Source organism: Peromyscus maniculatus, chromosome 6 (assembly GCF_049852395.1).
Source record: "Peromyscus maniculatus bairdii isolate BWxNUB_F1_BW_parent chromosome 6, HU_Pman_BW_mat_3.1, whole genome shotgun sequence".
In the NCBI taxonomy this organism is placed as follows: Eukaryota; Metazoa; Chordata; class Mammalia; order Rodentia; family Cricetidae; genus Peromyscus; species Peromyscus maniculatus.
Genome location: NC_134857.1, coordinates 88,010,679 through 88,033,088, shown reverse-complemented (window position 1 = coordinate 88,033,088; position 22,410 = coordinate 88,010,679). Strand labels below are relative to the sequence as shown.

The following is a 22,410-nucleotide window of genomic DNA, read 5'->3' as shown; positions in this document are numbered from 1 at the left end:
TCTGTTTTATTTACTCATTTGTTTATCTCCCCCATGTGAATGTAAACTCCACGAAGATCGGAATTCTAGCTATTTTGTTCACTTTTATAGTCCTAAAGTCCCTGTCAGTGGTTTGGGGACAGAGAGGCAGTTCCACACTATCACCCTCAGCAGCCCAACGAGTTCCCCCAATCTTTCAGGGACATCAACTCAGGCCAATGCAGGATTGCGATTTTTTTTTTTAAATGTGTATGGGTTTTTTGCCTGCATGTGTGTCTTTGCACCACGTGGAGGCCTCAAACCAGAATTTCTGTCTTCAATGCAGAAAAGAATTTCAAGATTACCCAGCATGAAGCAGAGTTGGGGCTTTTTAGTAAAGATAATCTAATATAGACTTTAGGCATGAGGGTTAGGAGAAAGGTGTAAAGGAAAGGAAGTTAAGACATACCCAAATGTGGGCGTGTCTTCCTCAAGGAAGAGTTTTCATTGGGTGTCTTAGTATTAGCCATAGGTACCATTTTGGTGGCTCTCAAGTTACAAGGCTAAGAAATCCCCCACTCCAAGCCAGGTTGTGGTGTCGGAGCACTCCTATAATTCCAGCACTCTGGAGGCAGGGGCAGGTGGATCTCTGAGTTCAAGGCCAGCCTGTTCTACAGAGTGAATTCCAAGATAGCCAGAGCAACACAGAAACCCTGTCTTAAACAAGAAAACAAAAAAGAGACCCTCCACCCCTGTGCATTTCCCCCTCTTTTGATAAGATTATAACGAGGCTCCGGAGGTGCCTTGGGTAGATAGTCTGACAAAGAAAAACCAGGAGTCCTTAGGGTCGCACAAGGGGTTTCTTGCAGAGTCCTACAAACTTGCAGGTTTTCCAGCTTGGGCTGGGGAGCCATAACCAGTTGTTGAACTGAAATTCCTCTCTGCTAGTAAGAGGCTTCAACTAGACCCATGGGTAGGGGATTCCTTTGTTCACTGATGTCTCCCTAATTTTCCCTTTCATCATGCAGAAAGGAAGAGACAACTAAATTAACTGAAGATGTTAAACCTCACGGATCAAGGGATTCCTGCGAGCCCAATGGCACGGCTCTTAGTTCCAGTGGAAGGAGGGAAGAGAAACTAAAAGACGAAGAGAAAGACCTGAAGATGATTGACAGTTACGGCTTTCCACACACGCCGCCACACTGAATATGGCGACTGGGGAAATTTCCTGGAGGAAATCACGCGAGAGTTGCCTGACGGAGCCCGTCCGAGAATTGAGCCGGGGGTGTGGAGCAGCCAAGATGGAGCCGGCCGCCGCCGGTCCCGGCCCTCTGATTGTGAACAACAAGCAGCCCCAGCCGCCACCTCCGCCGCCGCCCACCACCGCACAGCCTCCTCCCGGGGCGCCGAGGGCCGCTGCGGGACTCCTGCCGGGGGGCAAAGCTCGCGAGTTTAACCGCAACCAGCGCAAAGACTCGGAGGTCAGAGCTGCAGGGGGGCGAGGCTGCCCCTGGGCGGGTGGCAGAGGGGGTCGCGGGGCCGGGGCAGCTTCCGGGCCCAGCCGGGCTTCCGGGTGGCTTGACAGGCGGGCTCGGGGGGAGGCTGTCACTTTACCGAGGACCGTGCTGCTGGGGACACTGGAAGCCCGGAGCCCTGCCACCAACTCCTCTGCGGCCCGGGGGAAGGTCCTGGGGACAGCCGGTCTGCGCCTGGGGGTGCGGCCCGAGGCACAGCCCCGGGGTACCGAGTAGGTGGTCTGCGTGAGTTCTCAGCCCCTCATCATTTCCGGCCGCTAATCTTGGCCGGGCGGTGGGCGACGCCAGTTGTCAGCGAAGGGACCCAGGAGAGTTTTGTGGGCGCTTAGAACAGAGCTTGTATCTCTAGTGCTGCGTGGCCCCCAGGTTGTGAGAGTAGCAGAGAGGGAGCTTACCAAGTTCCCTCCGAACTTTAGTCTGTGCAGGATCAGGCCATGGGCAGACACTGACAAGTAGTTTTGGATGCCCAGTGAACCCACTGAATGCCGAACTGTTAAGGATCAGAAGTACACAAAGGGCGCAGGATTCTCCTTGCTAGTGAGCTGTGCTTCCCTGTGCCTGAGCAGTATCGAGCTATTCACCTCACCCCAAGTTAAAATTCCTCCCACTGCTTCCGTTTGCAGAATTCATGAATGAACACACACCCATGGCAGCATTTTAGGGCTTCTTAATCAGCACATTCATTCCCAGAGCACTTACTATGCAATCTCCACCTGAGACAACTCCCAATGTGATGAGCAGTCAGGCACTTACCGAGAGGGAATCCCTCATTATCCAAATCTGATGCTCCAGCTCGAACCAGAGACTAATGATACTGTCTTCAGAGCTCTGAAATCAGTTCCTCTCAAACATTTTTGTTGCAAGCTCAAACCCTGCTAAAACACGTTGTAAATGAACAAGCTCAGAGTAGAGAGGTTGAGCTTTGAGTGGCCTTTTTGAAAAGAACAGAGATGGACCCTTCAGGAATCTTTTATTGTGGAACAATGGGTCATCAGTGGCAACTTCTCCGTGATCTTTCAAGTATGAAGGAGTATGAAAGTTTTAAGTTTGGAGCCTACTTTTTTTGGGGGGTTGGGGTGGGTTTTGAGACAGAATTTCTCTGTGTAGCTTTGGAACCTGTCCTGGAACTCACTCAGGAGCCCAGGCTGGCCTCGAACTCACAGAGATCTGACTGCCTCTGCCTCCCCAGTGCTGGGGTTAAAGGCGTGTGCCACCAACACTCAACAAGAGCACACCTTCTTTAATGACCAGACTTGTTCAGTTTTTCTGAAGAGGATGCTGAGAATCGAACTATACTCCCAGACTTTCTTTTCTTTTAATGTTTTAAGGGGCTGGAGAGATGGTTCAGTGGTTAAAAGCAGTTGCTGCTCTCTCAGAGGACCTGAGTTTGGATTCCAGCACCCATATTGGGCGGCTCACAACTCTAGCTCCTAGGGATCCAGTACCCTCCTTCTAACCCATATGGGAACTTGCATGCACACATGCACTTTACACATACAGATAGACGCATAAATAAAATCAATCTTTTTAAGAAATATTTTAGGGCTGGCAAGATGGCTCAGCAGGTAAAGAAGTTTTACATTTTCCTAACTAGCTGAAAAATAGATAAATATACTTTTATGCATTTTTTTATTATTCTGTGATGCTGAGAATCAAATTCTGAGCCTTGTGCAAGCTAGGCCAACACTATCCTGCCATGCTACATTCTCAACCTCTATTATACATTTTAATTCCTCTTTCTGTCCTTTAATTTCACCAGAGTCAACATCTGGAAGGCCCATCAAATAGAGAGATCTGTCTCCTTGCATTAGAGATGTTGATGCTGCACACTTCCTCTAGTGACAGCTGAAATCAGTAGTTTGGGAGTCTGATCAGTGTCTAGAGGACAGGGAGGCTGTCATCGGAGGAGAGCTCTAATGTGTGCTACGTAAATTTTATTAGTCCTCAAAAATAGCCAAGGCAGCCAAGCATGCTTCTAGTCTCAACACACAGGAAGCTGAGAAAGGAGGATCAGAGTTCAAGGCCAGCCTGGGCTGCACAGTAAAACCTTGTCTCTACATAAGTACATTGGGAGGGGATAAGAAAGAATAATGAATTTGGTGGTGAATGTGATCACAATGCATTATGTATACAACATGTATGAAATTGTCAAAAAAAAAAGTCATAAGAAAAGTTCCAAGCAGATTTTTGTCATTCCTGTTATGTAAATGAAAAACTCAACCTCAGTAATGTGTGCTGCTGTCAATTTTAATAGTGTTTTGGTGGTGCTGGGACGTGAACCCAGGACCCTACACATGTTAGGTAATCATTCTACCACTGAACTATATCCCTAGCCTAGAAACTCAGTAGCTTGTGAAAGTGTCCACTATTGTCCATTAATAAGGAGTAGTTATTGTTTGAGGGATGTCATTTTGCCAGTGGTCGTTACCTGTTATAAGGTTCTCCCTGACCCCGCCCTCCATCTCACTTGCTTCTCCCCCCAGCCCCCAGTGCTGAAGATTAAACACAGGGTAGCACATACTAGGTACCCTACACTGAAATGTGCTCTCTGGTCTTCCAAGTACATTTTAATCAAGACTGCCTTCATCCATTTTTTCTTGCTGCTTTTCTCTTCCCAGTACAAGTCTTCCAAGATGGCGCATTCTCAGGAATCACCTATCTCTAACAGATTGTCATTGCATCCTCTCCTGTGTGTAGGAGGGAGGCCAATCTGTTCCATTTCTGCTTTCTCTGTCTGTTAGTTCTCACTAAAAATTGAGATAAGAACTGGGTACTGCGGGTTTCATTACTCATTTTGTCCTTAGCTGTTTATATAGCCCACGGTCCAGAAAGAAGTGAAACTTATAGATATTTAGTACTGTATGGAATGGTCAGTCGTTGCACAAAATAGAAATTTTGTGTTTATGTTGAACAGCTATGTAATGGATATCATTGGTCAGCAAAACAGAGTTTCTGTTTCAAGGAACTTGCGGTCTCATGGAGAGGAAGATGATTAAAAAAGAAATCCAGTGAATGATTATAGTTTATAGTAGGTGCTTTGAAGGTGAAATACGGGGTATTGGAGAGGGCTTAAAGAGGACTTGAGCTAGTCTAGGAGACCAAATACTGTGATAAAACATCAGAAAAAAATAGAGGCAGTGATGTCATGTAGTGCCACAGTGTCTCTGAGGCATTTGTGTGTATCCCTTTGTGAAACACTCAGGAGGATCTTTATGCGAAGTTCTTTCCATTCATCAGGGCTATTCTGAGTCTCCAGACCTGGAGTTTGAGTATGCTGACACAGACAAGTGGGCTGCAGAGCTTGCAGGTAAGGTCTAGACCTTTGTGTCCTTTACAGGAGTTTTGACTGGGGTCTTCAGAAAAGTAAGACTGGATATCATTTTTCCCTAGTTACTCCTATCGATGGTATATAAAACATCGATTAGCTATTTAGCTTGGACACATGTCTTGTAATTTTGAATTGTCCTTTATCTCCCTGAAGGATCTTGTCTGGAGTCAGCTGAATTGGTTATTGCCCAGTCTCTGGGTAAGGCAGTTAAGGTGCTCCTTGCCGTACACCAACTGGACAGTGATCTCTCACACAGTAGTGAGTCACAGGAATGCTGGCAACTGTGCTTGAATCTTTGCACATCTGTCACTGTTACTGTTATTGGTGTATAATATGAGGACAGCATGAGCTGCCTCCCCAGCCTTCATGATCCTTATTCAGGAGGTGACACTAAAGATATATTCAGGGTGATGAGCAGCCTCTGACACAGCAGTCTAAAGCATACCATACTAGAAATGCCCAGATTTATGCTCCACTGACATTCCAGTTCAAAGTGGCCAGTGTTACCTCTGTCGAGTGCCTCAGAACACTAAGGCCTTCCCCACTCAGTAATTAGAAAGAGTAGCCTGAAAATCACTGTGACTTACGAAGGAGTAGAGTAGAATGCCTTACTTCCTCTGCTGTATGTGAGAACTGATGTGGAGTGTGGTAATGGTGAGGAGACTTTGTTCTTTGACAGAGCTTTACAGCTATACAGAAGGACCAGAATTCCTGATGAATCGAAAATGCTTTGAGGAGGACTTCCGGATCCATGGTGAGATCATTTCCCCACTTCTTGGTTCTCTTCACACTGCATCAGGAGAGTGCAGGGTTTCTCTTCATCATCAAACTGATCTAAGATGTACACGAACATGAGAAAATTGTTGAACTAGTTGTTCAAGGCCAGATGTGACATGTAGAATGGGCCTTCTGAGCATTTTCGTGGGAATTCTAATCACCAGACAGCAGTGTGGCCGTACCCTTACGAGGGAGTAACTTGTCTTTCTGGTTCTGTGATTGTCCTGATTTGAAAGATAAACACAGTCCACTTTGTTGTGAGGGTTATGTGGGTTCAGGTATAAGTGTCTCCTGCCCTTCAGTGACAGACAAGAAGTGGACTGAGCTGGATACCAACCAGCACCGCACCCACGCCATGAGGCTTCTGGATGGCTTGGAAGTCACTGCCCGGGAGAAAAGACTTAAGGTGGCCCGTGCAATTCTCTACGTTGCCCAAGGTACTGTGATGATGTCCCCAGGGACCCCCGGTACCCCTGCTAGTGACAGTGCCTAGTTATGTATGCGGGTCTTGGTAAGCTGTGGCCTGTGTCTGCAGGTACCTTTGGAGAATGCAGCTCAGAGGCAGAAGTGCAGTTCTGGATGCGCTACAACATCTTTCTGCTCCTGGAGGTGGGCACGTTCAATGCTTTGGTGGAGCTTCTGAACATGGAAATAGAGTGAGCACTTCTGCTGAAGGGCTTTAATAGGGAAGAAGGGGAGGGCAGGGGAGGAGAGGGGAGGGAGAGAGAGTAGTGGGAAGAGGGCCAGAGCTTACAGAACTAATAACATGGAGACAGGTAGATAGGTCACTGAAGATGAAGGGTCTGTTCTCAGGCTGCTTGAAACATACAGATAATGGAGAAGCTGCTTAATGATTCCTTGGAAAATAATATAATAGAGAGAGGTGAGAAAATATAATAATAGAGAGAGGTGAGAGGTTCCTATGGTAATAGAAAGTGACGGGTTCCTGTGCTGGGTTCACGTGGTCTATAATGCTGGAGCATTGGTACCTAGCAGGTACCAATCTTGAGCTCATCTTGAGCTCCCTCTGTGTTTTCCCTTCAGTAGTACACCAAGCCCAGATCTGACACGTGCGCACAACAAAGCTTGTCCCCTGGACAGGGCAGCTACTGTCGTTTAAGACCAATGGCCATCATAAGCAAGGGAGATTGCTGTCAGTTGGAGTCCAGTTTGGTCTACATAGTGAGTTCCAGGGTAGCCAGAGCTACTTAGAACATATCCAAAAACAAACAACAAAATTAAAATCAATATAGTTGTAACTAAAAACACTCACCAAGGACTACATCTTCAGGCACTGTTCTCAGAACATTATGTTTACTAAATCATGTTAATGACTCAAGTACTGTTGTCACCCTGATTTTGTAGATGAGACAACTAGACACAGAGAAGTCGACTCGACCTTGGCCATGTATACCTAACTAGTAAACATAAGAGCTCCAGCCAGGGTTCATACGTTGAGACTTGACAGTCTGGTCCAGGACTTGAGTTCTTTTTTTTTTTTTTTTTTTTTTTTTTTCCTGGTTTTTCAAGACAGGGTTTTTCTGTATAACAGCCTCAGCTATCCTAGAACTCACTCTGTAGCCCAGGCTGGCCTCAAACTCACAGAGATCCGCCTGCCTCTGCCTCCTGAGTGCTGGGATTAAAGGTGTGCACCACCACTGCCCAGCTCAGGGCTTGAGTTCTTTCTTTTTTTTTTTTAAAGGTACTTTATTGAAATTTTTTTAAAGACTTATTTATTTATTTATTTATTTATTTATTTATTTATTTATTTATTTATTTATTTATTTATTATGTATACAGTGTTCTGCCTGCAGGCCAGAAGAGGGCACCAGATCTCATTATAGATGGTTGTGAACCACCACGTGGTTGCTGGGAATTGAACTCAGGACCTCTGAAAGAGCAGTCAGTGCTCATAACCTCTGAGCCGTCTCTCCAACCCAGGGCTTGAGTTCTTAACTAGTGTGGTGTCCTAAGGTCTCGTGTAGAGCCTAAACATACTGGCATCTTGTTGCCTGGTGGGACAGTACTCGTCAGGGGCTCACTTACCTCCCTTGCCCTGTCAAGCTGATTTCGGTCTCTCCGCAGTAACAGTGCCGCATGCAGCAGTGCAGTGAGGAAGCCTGCCATCTCCCTGGCCGACAGCACAGACCTGAGGTGAGACAAGCGGCAAGCCTGGTACCTGAGAGCCAGAGAGTGAGCTCGGAGCAAGACTGAGCATTTCTTAGCTGTGTGTGCATTCCTTTTGCACACTAATCAGCTCAAGTGATAGGCTCTCTGGGAGTTGTTAGTAGGCCTTGATGAGGTGCCATCTTAAGGGAGAGGAGGGACCTGGAAAATCCAGGGGAAATCAAGGTCAAGCCACTTAATAGAGCTGCTAAGGAGTTGGTTGTAGAGTATTTTTTGTTGTTGGTGGTGGTGGTTTTTTCGAGACAAGGTTTTTCTGTGTAGCCTTGCGTCTTTCCTGGAACTCACTTGGTAGCCCAGGCTGGCCTCGAACTCAGAGATCTGCCTGCCTCTGCCTCCCGAGTGCTGGGATTAAAGGTGTGCGCCACCACTGCCCGGCCGTTTGTAGAGTATTTTATATGTAGACAGAAACCAGGGTGTTGCTCTGGGACTCCCACCACCCGTTGTACACAAATTGATCCCCATCTGTGTTGGGTTATCCTGACAATGCCACCGTGCTTCCCGGCTGCACAGGAATAGCCCCTGCTAAAGAACAGGGTTGTCTTCCCATGCTTTAGGGTTGAAATCTGGTTTTGGAATTGAGTTGTGGTTCTCCTCACTGTAGTCAGGATCTCCACATTTCACCTCCTGTTTTCCACTCTCCTGGTAAACTGTGCCCTCTTTCTGTAATCCTGCCTGCTTTGACCTCAGTCACTTACTGTAGTCAGTTCTGTTTTTCTTTTCAGGAGGCTTAGGGCAGTACATTCTTTAGGCCATTCTTGTTCCTGTTTGGAGATACAGAATGAGTTATAGGCTCTGCCTGAGCAAGAATCCTCAGGTGTCACTTCTCTTCTTGGGTTTTCTCTGTGTGACAGCCTTCTCCTACCACATGCGTGGGTGTTTACATCTTAGCCAGGAAAGTGAGAAAGAAAGCCCAAGGGTTCCTCCTTCACATTTTTGTTTGTTTGAGACTGACTCCATATATGATTTAGGCCAGGCTAGAGCTTACTATCTAGCCCAGGCTGGCCTGAAACTTGAGACCCTCCTGCCTCAGCTTTTCAAGAACTGTTATTACAAGCATACACCACCACTCCCTGCTGAGAGTACCCCTTGGTCCCTGTCTTACTCTCTTATGAACTGGTTCTTGTGCTCAGGGTTCTGCTCAACATCATGTACCTGATTGTGGAGACTGTGCACCAGGATTGTGAGGGTGACAAGGCCGAGTGGAGAACGATGCGACAGACCTTCAGAGCTGAGCTGGGTAGGACCTGGGGTCCCCTGATAAGGCCTTGCCTGGGAGCTGAGACTGGAGGGCTTTGGGTGGGTCCTGTTGCTGCCTGGGGTCCTGATATCTTTGAATCACTTCCAGGCTCCCCTCTGTACAACAACGAGCCATTTGCCATCATGCTATTTGGGATGGTGACCAAATTTTGCAGCGGCCATGCCCCCCACTTCCCCATGAAGAAAGTTCTCTTGCTGCTCTGGAAGACTGTATTGGTGAGCATCTTCTTGGGGGCACTTATATGCTAGGAGACAAGGCAGGAAAGAGGCGTCTTTGTACGGCTGGCCCTCTGTACCTGTGGATTCTCATCCATATATGCATTCAAATACAGGTCATAGAATAAGGTGTGCATCTGTACTGCTGTACAGACTTTGTTGTTATTGTTCCCTAACTAGTATAGCGATGACTTACGTAGTTTTAGGTAGTACAAATAATCTAGGGATGATTTCAAGCCTGCAGAAGGTTATGCACAGGTTGTATGCAAATACCATTCCATCTTCTGAGGGATGTGATATCTTCCTGTGGGAGGGGGTGAGGGGAAATTCCTGGAGCCAGTCTCCCGTGGATAGTGATGAATAACTATGTTTATTTTTGAATACTGAATTATGTGAATATGTAGCTAATTTGTTTAAAAAATATTTGTTTGGTAGTATTACAGATTGAACCTAGGACTTTGTACATGCTAGGCAAACAGACTCCATTGAGTTACACTGGTGTTCTTTTTACTTTTTATTTATTTGCTTATTTCCTGTGCATGTGAGTATGCATTTGGTACATGTATGTAGTACATGAACACGTGTGTATAGCTGCACACACCCATGCTCAAGAGACCAGAGTTTCCTGCTCTGTCATTCTTTGCTGTATTCCCTTATAGCAGGATCTCTACCTGAACCTGGTGCTAAGGTGGCAGCCAGCAAACCCCTTGATTCTGTTGGGTTACAGGCTAATGTGTGACTTCTCCAGCTTTTTAACCTGGGTACTAGGGATTTAAACTCATATCCTCATCTTTTTGAAGCAAGTGCTCTTACCTACTGAGCCATGTCCTCAGCTGTTTACTTATTTTGACACAAGATCTGGCCTTAAACTTGAAATATTCCTGCCTCAGCCTCGTCAGTATAGCTCCCAGGCTCAGTTTTTAAAAAGTTCCAGAAAAGAGATGAAAAAGAAATACAGCGCATGGTGGTGCACAACTTGAATCTTAGCACTCAGGAGGCAGAGGCAGGCGGATCTCTGTGAGTCTGAGGCCAGCCTGGTCCACAGAGTGAGTTCTAGGACAGCAAGGGATACATAGTAAGACCTTGTCTCAAGGGGAAAAAAAGTGCTGAGTAGGGGTAGGCATGACATGGCCTTTGTATCATACTAGATTGGTTCCCGGCTTTTGTTAAAGCCATTTCTAATCGCACAGCAGTGCCATCCTTGAACAAGATGCCTCTTTGGAGACCGCTCCCAAACCTGTGTTTGTAAAAGTGGTTTGAGGCAAAGATGGAACTGATGTAGTTGTAGTCCAGTGGGCAGATGACTTGTTGTTACCTGGGTTGAGCTTAACTTTGAACAGTGGAGCTCTCTCTCCAACCCAGAAAGATGTCTTTTGAAGGAAGCAAGAGCGAGCCTCTAGCTAGCCTATTTCCCGAGGGTGTCTTGTGAAATGGACTGTTTCTGTACGGGGAGGGAGTAGATGCCGGGTGGGCTGGCCATCACACTTAGCATGGGGCATTGTCAGATAGCAAGCCCAGGGCAAGCAGGGAGCCCTCTCTCCAGGAGGAGCACTGTGCTAAGTGGGGTCTTCCCCTTACTCTGCAGCCAGAGTTCAGTGAGTTTCGAGCCTCTCAGGGTCTGTACAAGCTTTATCTTGACCAGACCTGCTGGTTCCTCAGGAAGCCTCACTCAGGCTCAGAGGAAAGCTCAGTTACTCAGACACTGAGTAACCACAGTGACTATGGGGCTGGATCTTGATCTTCTAGTGAATTTAGAGAGGTTTTTATTTTATTTTTTTAGTATATTATTTTATTTGAGCAACACACAGTAGGTTTTAGTTTTGTTTGGAAGACTGACATGCACAGCTTTGAAGCATCAGTCAGCTGACATTTGTAAGAACTGGTTCTACTCTACTTTGGTTGGTTGGTTGGTTGGTTTAAAGACATCGTCTCTCTGTAGCCTTGAGTAGCCTGGAACTTGCTATGTCCACTAGGCTGGACTTCTAATTTTGGTGATCCTCCTGTTTCAGCTTCAGAAGAGTTGGGCTTATCAGTATGTGCCACCACACCCTGCTCAATCTGCTTCTTTTTAAAATTAGAGACTATATCATATGTACAGAATTGTATGTATCCTGCGCCAGCTTCCACCAGCTGGTGTTTCATTCCTTCCTTGCTCTTTTTCTCTTGTTCCTTGTAGAGAGAGCTCTGAATTCTCCTTGGATGGCTTTAGTTTTTTGTCCAAGGGGCTGTGTGGGTCTCTGTAAAGGCTTGGGTTCTGATGGTGTCTTGCACGCTTTTTAGTATAGTGGTATCAACAAGGACATGGTGACCTAGGCTCTGCACCCCCATTTTACACAGTGTACACTGGGTGGCTTTGAGGAGCTGCAGAGCATGAAGGCTGAGAAGCGCACTCTCCTTGGCCTTCCCCCGCTGCCTGAGGACAGCATCAAGGTGATCCGGAACATGAGGGCTGCCTCTCCACCAGCCTCTGCCTCAGACCTGATTGAGCAGCAGCAGAAACGGGGCCGACGGGAGCACAAGGTGAGGCAGCAGAGGGCCCAGGACTCCCGAGAGATCTCAAGTGCACACGGGGTAGGGTGCGAGCAAGCGCATGCTCCCATCAGGCTGATCAGAGGAGTCCACGGCAAGGACAGTCTCCAGCTCCAGGCCCAGTGGATAGTGGATACTTAGGTGGTGGCAGCTCTTGAGGCGCTGGAGCAAGAAGTGACTTGTCATTTCGTTCTAGTCCCAGCTCCTTCTCTGTGTTCCCAGCTCCCTATCTGACAGCTTTTGTTCCTCTGAACTGTTTCCCTCTGCCATCATCTCGTTAGTTGTCCAGCGTTCTCAGCCCCCTTCCCTGTGCTTTCAGGCTCTGATAAAGCAGGACAATTTAGATGCCTTCAATGAACGGGATCCCTATAAGGCTGATGACTCTCGAGAAGAGGAGGAGGAGAATGACGATGACAACAGCCTGGAGGGGGAGACTTTTCCCCTTGAGCGAGATGAGGTGATGCCTCCCCCACTGCAGCACCCTCAGACTGACAGACTTACCTGCCCCAAAGGGCTCCCTTGGGCTCCCAAGGTCAGGTGAGTCTCAGAGTTCCAGAATCGTCTTGAAGTGAGGGCCCTCATATCCTCAGGCCAGTGTGGACCTAAGCTCTTCTGCAAGGCTAAGATAACCTTAAATTGTCCTGTGCTATCCTGGGCATGTCTGGGAGGATGGTTTTGCTGATGTCACACGAAATAACCCTTGTGCAACTCCTGTGTCAGTAATTTGAACTGATCAAACTTGATAATGAAGGGGCTGGAGAGATGGCTCAGTGGTTAAGAGCACAGACTGTTCTTCCAAAGGTCCTGAGTTCAATTCCCAGCAACCACATGGTGGCTCACAACCATCTGTAATGATATCTGGTGCCCTCTTCTGGCCTGCAGGGACACATGCAAGCAGAACACTGCATACATAATAAATATTAAAAAAAAAAAAATTAAAAAAAAAACAAAAAGCAAAAAAAAACTTGATCATGAAGAGAGAAAAGGAAAAAATAAAATGTGTATCTAGGCAAACCTATCCCCACTCATATTGGAGTTGTATATGGCTTTTTATATAAAAATGATAGATGAAGAGTTTCAGAAAACCACTTAAGGCATTGAACAGTATCATTGGGCGTGTCAGTAGATGGGGAGGTAGCTGGAGATGTGTATCTTTATAGGCAGCAGCTTAATGAGTAGCTGTGTATATGAGCTGATGTAAAAGGGGTAAGTCCTCAGCTTTCTGGGGTGTGTGAGAAGAATGTAGAACAGGTCACCCAAAAGCCAAGGCGTTTCTATTGAGACAAGAAAATAAACTATTCGTTTATCTCTTACACTTTTTAGTGTTTGAAAGTCTAAGTATTACTATTGTTTGAATAAACTGTGCTTTTAAGTTTAATATACCTCCCTGATTTTGAGTCATCTGGACATGCATATTATAGAAATATAAACATACTTTAAGTTTATGAACCCGACAAAATTATGTAAAAATCAAAGTAGCTGGAATTCAGACTCTTTCCCCTTATTGTAAGAGATCTTTCCTTGTGTTGGAATCACAGTTTGGAAATGCTTTGTCTGTTAGAACACAGGCCTGAGACAGTTGCACACCTTGAGACAGTACTTGATAAAATCTGTCCCTGCTTCTTTGGTAGAGAGAAAGACATTGAGATGTTCCTTGAATCCAGCCGCAGCAAGTTCATAGGCTACACTCTAGGCAGGTGAGTGTGACCTGAGTTCCTTTTGAAGTCCATTCGCCTGGCCTTGGGGCAGCGGACAGGCGCGTGGACGTCTGGGCTCAGCACAAGGCCTTCTTTATTCCCCAGTGACACCAGCACAGTGGTGGGGCTGCCAAGGCCAATCCATGAAAGCATCAAGACACTGAAACAAGTAAGTGACCCGGAGGGAACTTTTGGCCTTGTTTGGTCCCAGGTGAATAAAGTGAGAAGGGACAAGCTGTTCGGGATTATTGTCTGCCAGCAAGAGCCTGGGAAGCACCTCTTCTTAAGTGTGACCTCTTTAAGATGTGTTAGATAGCAGTCTTAGAGTTAAGGAGCCCGTAAGTAGCCTTCCCTTTTCCTTAGCCAAGCTCTAAGGTTCGAGAGGAGTCGCAGGTGGAGATGACATTGTCAGCTTTGCTGTTTATAGAATGATTGGGCAACGAGGTATGAGCACCATCGTGGTGTGCTAAGAGCATGCTTTAGAAATCAGGCAGGCTCGGTTACCCAGTCCTAGAGGGCTGCAGGCAGACAGGACACAGGCTCTCGGCAGGCAGGCAGGTGGAATCTAAAGATAGGGCTGGGGCCAAGACCAACTTGTTTTCTCCTGTGCTCACTGCTGGGGATGGAGGGTGGGGGCGGAGCTGTGAGGGATCAGGAGGAGTGTGCTTCTAATGTATCTGGACTGTAATATTTTTAAGTCCAGGTTTGAAACTGGTAATGACAAGTGGTCTCAGCAGATAGGCTTTTTGAGTACAGTTTGGCCTCTAATGTCTTTTCTCCTGTCTTTTTTGTTATTGAAAGCCCTTTCCTCCACTTCAGTTTGCTTTTTACTAATTGACTATGGGCTTTTCACAGAGGTTGTCAGAGTAGATGCCTCCTTAGGAAGCTATTAGAAGTATGCAGTTTCATTAGGGAATCTTTGCTGTGACTTAGCCCTCTCTCAGAAGACCAGAGTAATCTTGGGTCTTTGCCAGTGTGTGTGTAGGGGGGAGTGTGGCCAGAGAATTAAGGGTGTTTTTCTCAGCACCTTCTCCTGCCTCTCTTCAGCACAAGTACACATCGATTGCAGAGGTCCAGGCACAGATGGAGGAGGAATTCCTTCGCTCTCCTCTCTCAGGGGTGAGTTATGATGCCTACAGCCATGGAGTCCCCAACTGCTCTCATTCTGAGCGGTGCCTGGCCCACAAAGCTGCTCCAGGGCTTGGCCTCTTCTTGAAGAGATTCTGGTCCATGTCCTACTCTCTCAGTCCCTGAATGGCAACTTGAGCACAGAACTTGACCTCTTGATGCTCTGTTCCCTGCCTGTAAAAGAACAGCAATGATAGACTTGTACCTTCTCTGTTATTTACTTGTTGGTTTGATAGCATCTAGCTATAACCCAGATGGCCTTGCTATATAGCTCAGACTGGCCTCAAACGCCTGTCTTGGCCTAAGCAGTGCTGGGGTTACCAGTGTTTGCTAGCAGCGTGGCTGTGGGGCCTTAGGAAGAGTGTTACAGTAAGAACTGACTACACTGTCCCAAGTGACGCTTCCGGCACGCTGTCATCAGCGTCACCCTTCACCTGGATGCTTAGAGACTCGGGTTCAGGAGAGTATAGCCTGGACATAGGTTTGTGTTTGTGACTTTTGTATTAAAGGGAGAAGAGGAAGTTGAGCAAGTTCCTGCAGAAACCCTCTACCAAGGCTTACTCCCCAGCCTGCCTCAGTATATGGTGAGTGCTCTGGGTCTGGGACCTCTCTTGGGGCCTGTCAGTAGGCACCTGTAGTGAGATACCCCATAGGCTGGTCCCTTTCACCCAACAAGGCTCCTGCCACCTGCAGACCTGCAGGAGTTCCACTTTTCAGGGCTTGCTCCATTATGACCCTGGGCTCTGATGCCCATCTGAATGGTCTGCTTTTCCCAGATTGCCCTCCTGAAGATCCTACTGGCTGCAGCTCCCACATCAAAAGCCAAAACGGACTCAATCAACATCCTGGCAGATGTTCTGCCTGAAGAGATGCCGTGAGTATCAGTGCTATGAATAGGTAGAGGGAAGAGGGCCAGTGTTTTTCAGGTTGGTTTCTTTTGTTGGCCTGGCTTTGCTGCTGGTTAAGTCTAGGGTATTTCTGATTCAGACGAAGGAAACTACTGCATAAGTTTCCCTAGGTGGAGAGATGACTTAGCCAGAATCCCAGCACAGACTGTCACGGAGTGAACTTCTAAGTAAATTAGGAATGCCAGTTTTCCTTTGTAAAATAGATGGGGCAGTAGACTTTCCCAGAGCCCTCCTAGAGCCATGTGGCTGGCACCCCCTGAGCGGGAGGGGTAACTTCTGGTCTGTTTGCTAGCCACCACAGAGCCCGTGCTGGTGGAGTCTCTCCTGGCCAGTGAACTGGCAGGTTGAACCCTGGCAAACATCTCAGAGGAGAGGGTGAAACTCTTAGGGCTTCTTCCTCTCTAGCTAACATGTCTTTTCATGGGAGAGAACAGCCTGAAGTCTATTCTAAGGTCATAGTCTATGTTGAGAAAGGACCCAGGCCCACACCTGATTTGCCTGTCAGGCTAGGACCACCTTGTTCTGAGCGGATCCCGCCCTGGCTGGTGATGGTGGCCAGGTGAGGGAGGAGGCAGGGATTGGCTCATACCAGAGGGAGGTTCACTGAACAGTAGGTCATCTTGATGGTCCTAGGAAATATGATCAAATACTGCATTTCCTCTTCTGAAGATTTGCAGTGAGAAGTCCTGAATTAAGAAACTGATATGACAGCCGGGCGGTGGTGGCGCACGCCTTTAATCCCAGCACTCGGGAGGCAGAGCCAGGCGGATCTCTGTGAGTTCGAGGCCAGCCTGGGCTACCAAGTGAGCTCCAGGAAAGGCGCAAAGCTACACAGAGAAACCCTGTCTCGAAAAACCAAAAAAAAAAAAAAAAAAAAAAGAAACTGATATGACAGTGCTTCCTAAATTTATCTGACTTCAGGGTCCCTCATCACAGCACTGTTGAGTGAAACTTCTCCACATACTGGTTTTCCACAGAACACTGGGGAATTCAGGTTAATAGGGTGGCCAAAGCTTAGGGAGAATTTGGAAAGAAGTTCCTTTTTGGAGGAGAGGCAGAGGAAGGGACTGAGAATGTGTTGGGCAGACCATGGGAAGATGGAAATTGTGCCGCCAAACCGGGTCTCTTGGGAGCTGGGCAGATGGCCTAAGGCTGGCCTCTGAAGTGTTTGCGGGCTGTGGGCCCTTGCCGGAGGGTTCTGGAATCCGTCCCCACTGTGGACACCTGGGAGGAAGGTGACTCACCAGGCACTTGTGTTTCTAGCACCACAGTGTTGCAGAGCATGAAGCTGGGGGTGGACGTGAACCGCCACAAAGAGGTCATCGTCAAGGCCATTTCCGCTGTGCTGCTGCTGCTGCTCAAGCACTTTAAGTTGAACCATGTCTACCAGGTACCCGTGGGTCTGCCCGCCTGCCGGTGCGCTGGGCCAGCGCCTCGGGCCCTGCTGCTCCCCTGGCCCAAGAGAATAGGGCTTGGCTTGTGAGCCCCCTGGAGCTCTGTATGGGCATTCTAATGTGAGGTTCTCCAGCCAAGGCTTTTTTGTAGATGTAACTAACCGTCTTATTAGATAAGAAACACAGAAACAATGTAAAAGAGAAAGCCGAGAGGTCAGAGCTCAGAGCTAAAAATCTCACCCTTCCGCCTGCGGTGTCCCAGCTTCCCGAAAAGAGAGCTACTTCCTGTCTGTACGCCTTTTTTTTTTTTTTTTTTTTTTTTTTTTTTTTTTTTTGGTTTTTTGAGACAGGGTTTCTCTGTGTAGCTTTGCGCCTTTCCTGGAGCTCACTTGGTAGCCCAGGCTGGCCTTGAACTCACAGAGATCCTCCTGGCTCTGCCTCCCGAGTGCTGGGATTAAAGGCGTGCGCCACCACCGCCCGGCCCTGTACGCCTTTTTTATAGTATTATTGTTCTGCCTTCTCATTGGTTGTAAACCCAAACACGTGACTTCCTCGTCACTGTCTGAATGTACAGCCCCCTAGGTCTTAAAGGCGTATGTCTCCACTGCTGGCTGTATCCCTGAACACACAGAGATCTATGGGATTAAAGGCGTGTGCCACCACCGCCACACTCTTGCTATGGCTCTAATAGCTCTGACCCCCGGGCAACTTTATTTATTAACATACAATCAAAATCACATTTCAGTACAATTAGATTACCACCACACTTTTTGTCTCTGGAGAAAAGAGAATACGGTCCCAAGAGGCGTGCTTAGTTTCTTCTGTTGGTTTCAGTTTGAATACATGGCCCAGCACCTGGTCTTCGCCAACTGCATCCCTTTGATCCTGAAGTTCTTCAATCAAAACATCATGTCCTACATCACTGCCAAGAACAGGTGAGGAGGACCGGGGACCAAGAAAGGGTGGTAGAGCCGGATGGCAGGACATCAGCAGGTCTCTTCACTGAGACTGTTCAGCAGACATTTTTCTGAGCATGTGTGAGTCAACACTTGGTTGACATCAGGAGACAAAGTGAAATGACAGTGTGTCAGTTTTGAGGCTAGCTAGTCTAGTGACTTTGTGTTTGACCAGTAGCTCTCATCCTAGGCTCTAGAATCGTCCTCACTACCACTTCTGTCCTTCTTCCCTTTCCCTCCCAGTTCTCTGTAAGGAGCTGGCTTTGTGCACTGTAAAGCTTTGTCTGATACTTAATACCCACCTGTGCCAGCTGTACCTGATGGCACCTGCTTATCCGTGTGAGCCATCGTCACAAGGGAAGCGTCCGCCTAGCTGTGCCTTCTCAGAGGGAGGGCTTGGTCTAAATCAGCTGTCCTGAGCCTCACCTCTAGACTCGTGTAACGGGAAAGCTGCGGTAGTGTCTGCATCCTCCAGTCACTCATTAGACTCACCGGTCCAGTCGCAGGTGGACAGTACATGTATTGTAGCAGACATTTCCTCAGCAGTCAGGGAAACTGAGGCAGAGCAAGCAAGGTAGATTCCAACTTCTGCTTCAAATCAGTCATGGCTACTCTGGCAGACCAAGCCTTTGCTCACGGTGAGCACCTGGGTCTTCTTGCATTCTGCAGCATTTCCGTCCTGGATTACCCTCACTGCGTGGTGAACGAGCTTCCAGAGCTAACTGCAGAGAGTCTGGTGAGTGGCTGGGATCCCCCTGGCTATCCCTTGGGTATGAGGGTTGCCTCCCCCAACACAAAGATAGAGGTGTCTTCCAGAATAGGTCACCTTGACTTTTAAAGTACCAGAAATGGCCATGAAGTGAGGGGGAGGGATGCTGTAGAGCAGAATGGTTGGGGATTGGGCTAGGGTTAGTCAGGGAGCATGTTCTGCAGGCTGCTAACCTAGAACTTGCCTGCTCAAGCTGCCTGCTTCTTCCCACCCAAGTCTGGGGCCGTATCTCCTGCGGGAAAGGTCTGTTGAGTTCCTGTTTCTCTGTCAACTTGTGGGGTGGAGTTTCCCTTGAACTGGCTGTGAGACACGGGGACTTTGCTAGAAACATTGAAGCATGGCCAACTGTGGTGTATTTGTGAAGGCCTCTGCACACTGCTGAGCAGCCAGTGTGAGAGTTGTGATTGTCCCTGGCTTTTCCTGCAGGAAGCTGGCGACAACAACCAGTTCTGCTGGAGGAACCTCTTCTCTTGCATCAATCTGCTTCGGATCTTGAACAAGCTAACGAAGTGGAAACATTCAAGGACCATGGTGAGTCAGTGCTGCAGCAAGCCTGGGACTCACAGAACAGTACCACATGCAGCGCCTCCCTCACCTGGGACAGGGAGACCTCAGGGTGGGGCTTGTGAGGCAGCATTGTCCTCATTCAGTTCTGCAGACTTCTGGTCTTTGCTGAGTAGAACCGGAAGCTGGAAGAGACTCTTAGTCATGCTCTGAAACAAACCCACCCTCACAGATACTTTTCCCTCTTGGTCCTGACTGGGAAATGATAGTCAGGAGTCCGAGAGCCGCCTTAACCCTGGGATGCTTTTGGGACAGGGAAGGTCCATGAATTCTCAGAAATGAGATTACAGAGTGATCCATTATTAGGGTGACTAACCTTTGTGGTTTGCCTGTAGCTCTGCTGGTTTTAGTGATTAAAACTCCGTGTACCAGCAAACCAGTGAGTTCAAGAGAAACTGCATGGCTTGTCGCCCTGTTTCCTACCCCAGAAGTGCTAAGTGACTGTGGTGATGGTACACACACTTACTCCTTTGCTCACCATGGCCGCTGCTGTGCCTGCCCAGATGCTGGTGGTGTTCAAGTCGGCACCCATCCTGAAGCGGGCCCTGAAGGTGAAGCAGGCCATGATGCAGCTCTATGTGCTGAAGCTGCTCAAGGTGCAGACCAAGTACTTGGGGCGACAGTGGCGCAAGAGCAACATGAAGACCATGTCTGCCATCTACCAGAAGGTGCGGCATCGGCTGAACGATGACTGGGCCTATGGCAATGGTGAGGCCACTCGGGAAGCAGGAGTGGGAAAGGGTGGGACAAGGTACACTTTTGACTCCTTGCCTCGAGACCTTAGTTGTCTCTGCCCTGAGGCACAGAAAGGGGCCTGGCTTTAGTTTTTGTGGGAGCTCTAGGCAAGACTTTGGAAAGCTGCTCAATGTCTGGGCTCATCTGCTTCTCTGTCCCTTCACTCTAAAATTATGTCTTTTCTAGAAATTGCCAGAACATTCTGCCCCTCTTCATCCCTACTGCAACTGCCTTCTGGCTGCCTAAATCCAAAGCTCCCCACTGGCTCTGACTGTACTTTAGCCCCTCTGTCTGCCTCTGGTTTGGCTCCTGTAATCTTTTCAGCATACCCACCCTCTACTGTTGCCTCCTGAGTACATTCCTGATTAGCTTCTTACTTCCCTTAGGGATGAAGTCAAACACTAAGAGAAGGGACACTCACTCACCTCCCTGGTCCCATAGTCCACAGCTTTCTTTTAAAGCCCACTGTCTGCTGGCAGCCAGCCTCTGTCACGCCCCGGACTCTGGGACAGAGTGTGATCCCGCAGTACCTGCTAAGGCTTGCTCTGCAGATCCCAGCATACACAGAAGCCTGTGCTCCTCAGTGTGCCCTCTGTCAGAATAGACTGCACAGGTACAGAGGGCAGCTGCACTTGGCCCATGGACCTTAGCATGGCACTTCCTGTGTCTGGGCCTCTGGTGTCTTCTCCTGTCTAACTGGTCTCAGTGTTGCTGTGAGTTACATTGTCACAGTCACAACACTGCAACACTACACCCAGCATCTGGGCTCAAGAGCAGGTGATGTCTTGTCAGGGAGGTGAGAGGGGGCAAATGAGGCAGTCTCAGGCCTCTGTCCCCAGAACCAAGGAGACTTCAGGTTTAGAAAATGCTTTTTCCAGGGGCTCTCCCATCTGGTCTGCAGAGTTTGGGGAGCAAGGTTCTTTCTCAGTGGGTCTGGGTTTTCTCTGTACATTTGCTTATCTTTTGCTTCTGGGAAAGAATTTCTATTCATCTTCCTGAGGATGGTTTGGAGGTGATCTCCTGGCTAAAGATCACACTCTTACTCATGGGGAGCTGCTATAGGGCTGGACTCCTAACTGACTTTTCCTGCTTTGTCCAGATCTTGATGCCCGGCCTTGGGACTTCCAGGCAGAGGAGTGTGCCCTTCGTGCCAACATCGAACGCTTCAATGCCCGGCGCTATGACCGGACCCACAGCAACCCTGACTTCTTGCCAGTGGACAATTGCCTGCAGAGCGTCTTGGGCCAGCGGGTAGATCTACCTGAGGACTTCCAAATGAACTATGACCTGTGGCTAGAAAGGGAGGTCTTCTCTAAGCCCATTTCCTGGGAAGAGTTGCTGCAGTGAGGAAGGAGGACTGAAAGAGACCGTGATCTCATCACACCGAGGGACTGGCCTCATCATTGCTGCAGTGCCCACATTGCCCTCCAGGTGGCAGCACAGCTCCATTGAGTCCTCCATAGCCAGCCTTGGGCCTGTGAGTAAATCTAGGTTGGCCTCTGGTTGATTCCCAGGATCCTACTCAGGAGCAGTCATCTCCATGCTGGGATCTACTCTTCCTCCACTTGCCCAGTTTCTACCCTCCCCTCTTGGATCTGATTGATTGCAACCCGTTTCACAGTTAGCCCTAGGCTGGGAAAAGCTGAGATGGGCCTTGAATCCCTTCTCATTGACAGCTGAATCTCAAGGTCATACTGACTCCTGAGCAGCTTTGGCATGTCAGCTGGTCAAGAAGGAGGGGCTGGTGTGAGGGCCAAGAACAGAAAATTGGCACCTTGGTTGTGCTCTGGGGGTATCGATGCCATTCCAGCATCCTGCTGAGTTTTGTCCAGAAGTGATAGATACCACAGCTTCTGCACCCTGGCTTTGGATATGATCGAAGATAGAGCAAGGCTTCCTGAAGTCAGATATGCCAGTTTCCTCTTATTGCCATGGCCTGTAAATATATAAAACTCTGTGTGTTCTCTTGTGTCATGGTGGGGTTTTTAATGTGTTTGTGTATTCTGTTTACATTAAAAGAAAGCAAAACTATCCCTGTTGCCTTGTCTGTATACAGGCTCTGGAGGCTAGGGATGTAGCTCAGGGGTAGAGTGCTTCCTTAGCAGGTAAGGACCCCTGGGTTTGGTCCCCAGCACCACATCAAACAGCCATGGTGGTCCACACTTGGAATCTCAGCACTTGAGAGGTGGAAGCAGGAGAATCAGAGGTTCTAGGTCATCCTTGTCTACATAGTTCAAGGCTAGCCTAGGCTCCATGAGATTCTCTCTCAGAAACACGGTCTAAAAATCTCCAGTTCTCCAAGTGCCACTTCCCACCAGCATGATAGACCATCCACTTATGTCTTGTCTGCCTGCCTTTCCTATCATAGAGGGAAGGAGAAGTTGATACTTCTGTTATCTGCCCACAGCAGTCTGGGATTGCTTTAGGGTTCTGAGTCCTGGGATTCTGAATTATTGGCCTTGCTGTAGCTTC

At 48.2% G+C, this 22,410-nt stretch overlaps 1 protein-coding gene across 2 annotated transcripts; it reads left to right on the top strand.

Moving 5' to 3' along the window:
* The first annotated feature begins 1,218 nt into the window (after nt 1-1,218).
* Strip1 (striatin interacting protein 1) lies at nt 1,219-21,969 on the top strand. 2 transcript variants are annotated; one of them, XM_006979500.4, is made up of 21 exons: nt 1,219-1,439; nt 4,731-4,800; nt 5,501-5,575; nt 5,901-6,035; nt 6,134-6,254; nt 7,684-7,752; nt 8,916-9,022; nt 9,131-9,258; nt 11,596-11,778; nt 12,107-12,324; nt 13,419-13,484; nt 13,590-13,653; nt 14,532-14,603; nt 15,122-15,196; nt 15,389-15,486; nt 16,784-16,910; nt 17,749-17,849; nt 18,540-18,606; nt 19,066-19,170; nt 19,707-19,911; nt 21,038-21,969. In XM_006979500.4, the coding sequence occupies exons 1-21, from the start codon at nt 1,260-1,262 to the stop codon at nt 21,283-21,285; spliced, it is 2,514 nt and encodes an 837-aa protein (XP_006979562.1). In that variant the 5' UTR covers nt 1,219-1,259; the 3' UTR covers nt 21,286-21,969. The 2 variants fall into 2 exon arrangements, with proteins under 2 accessions (XP_006979562.1, XP_042135622.1); XM_042279688.2 differs by lacking the exon at nt 1,219-1,439 and adding an exon at nt 1,492-1,705.
* Nucleotides 21,970-22,410: the final 441 nt, after the last annotated feature.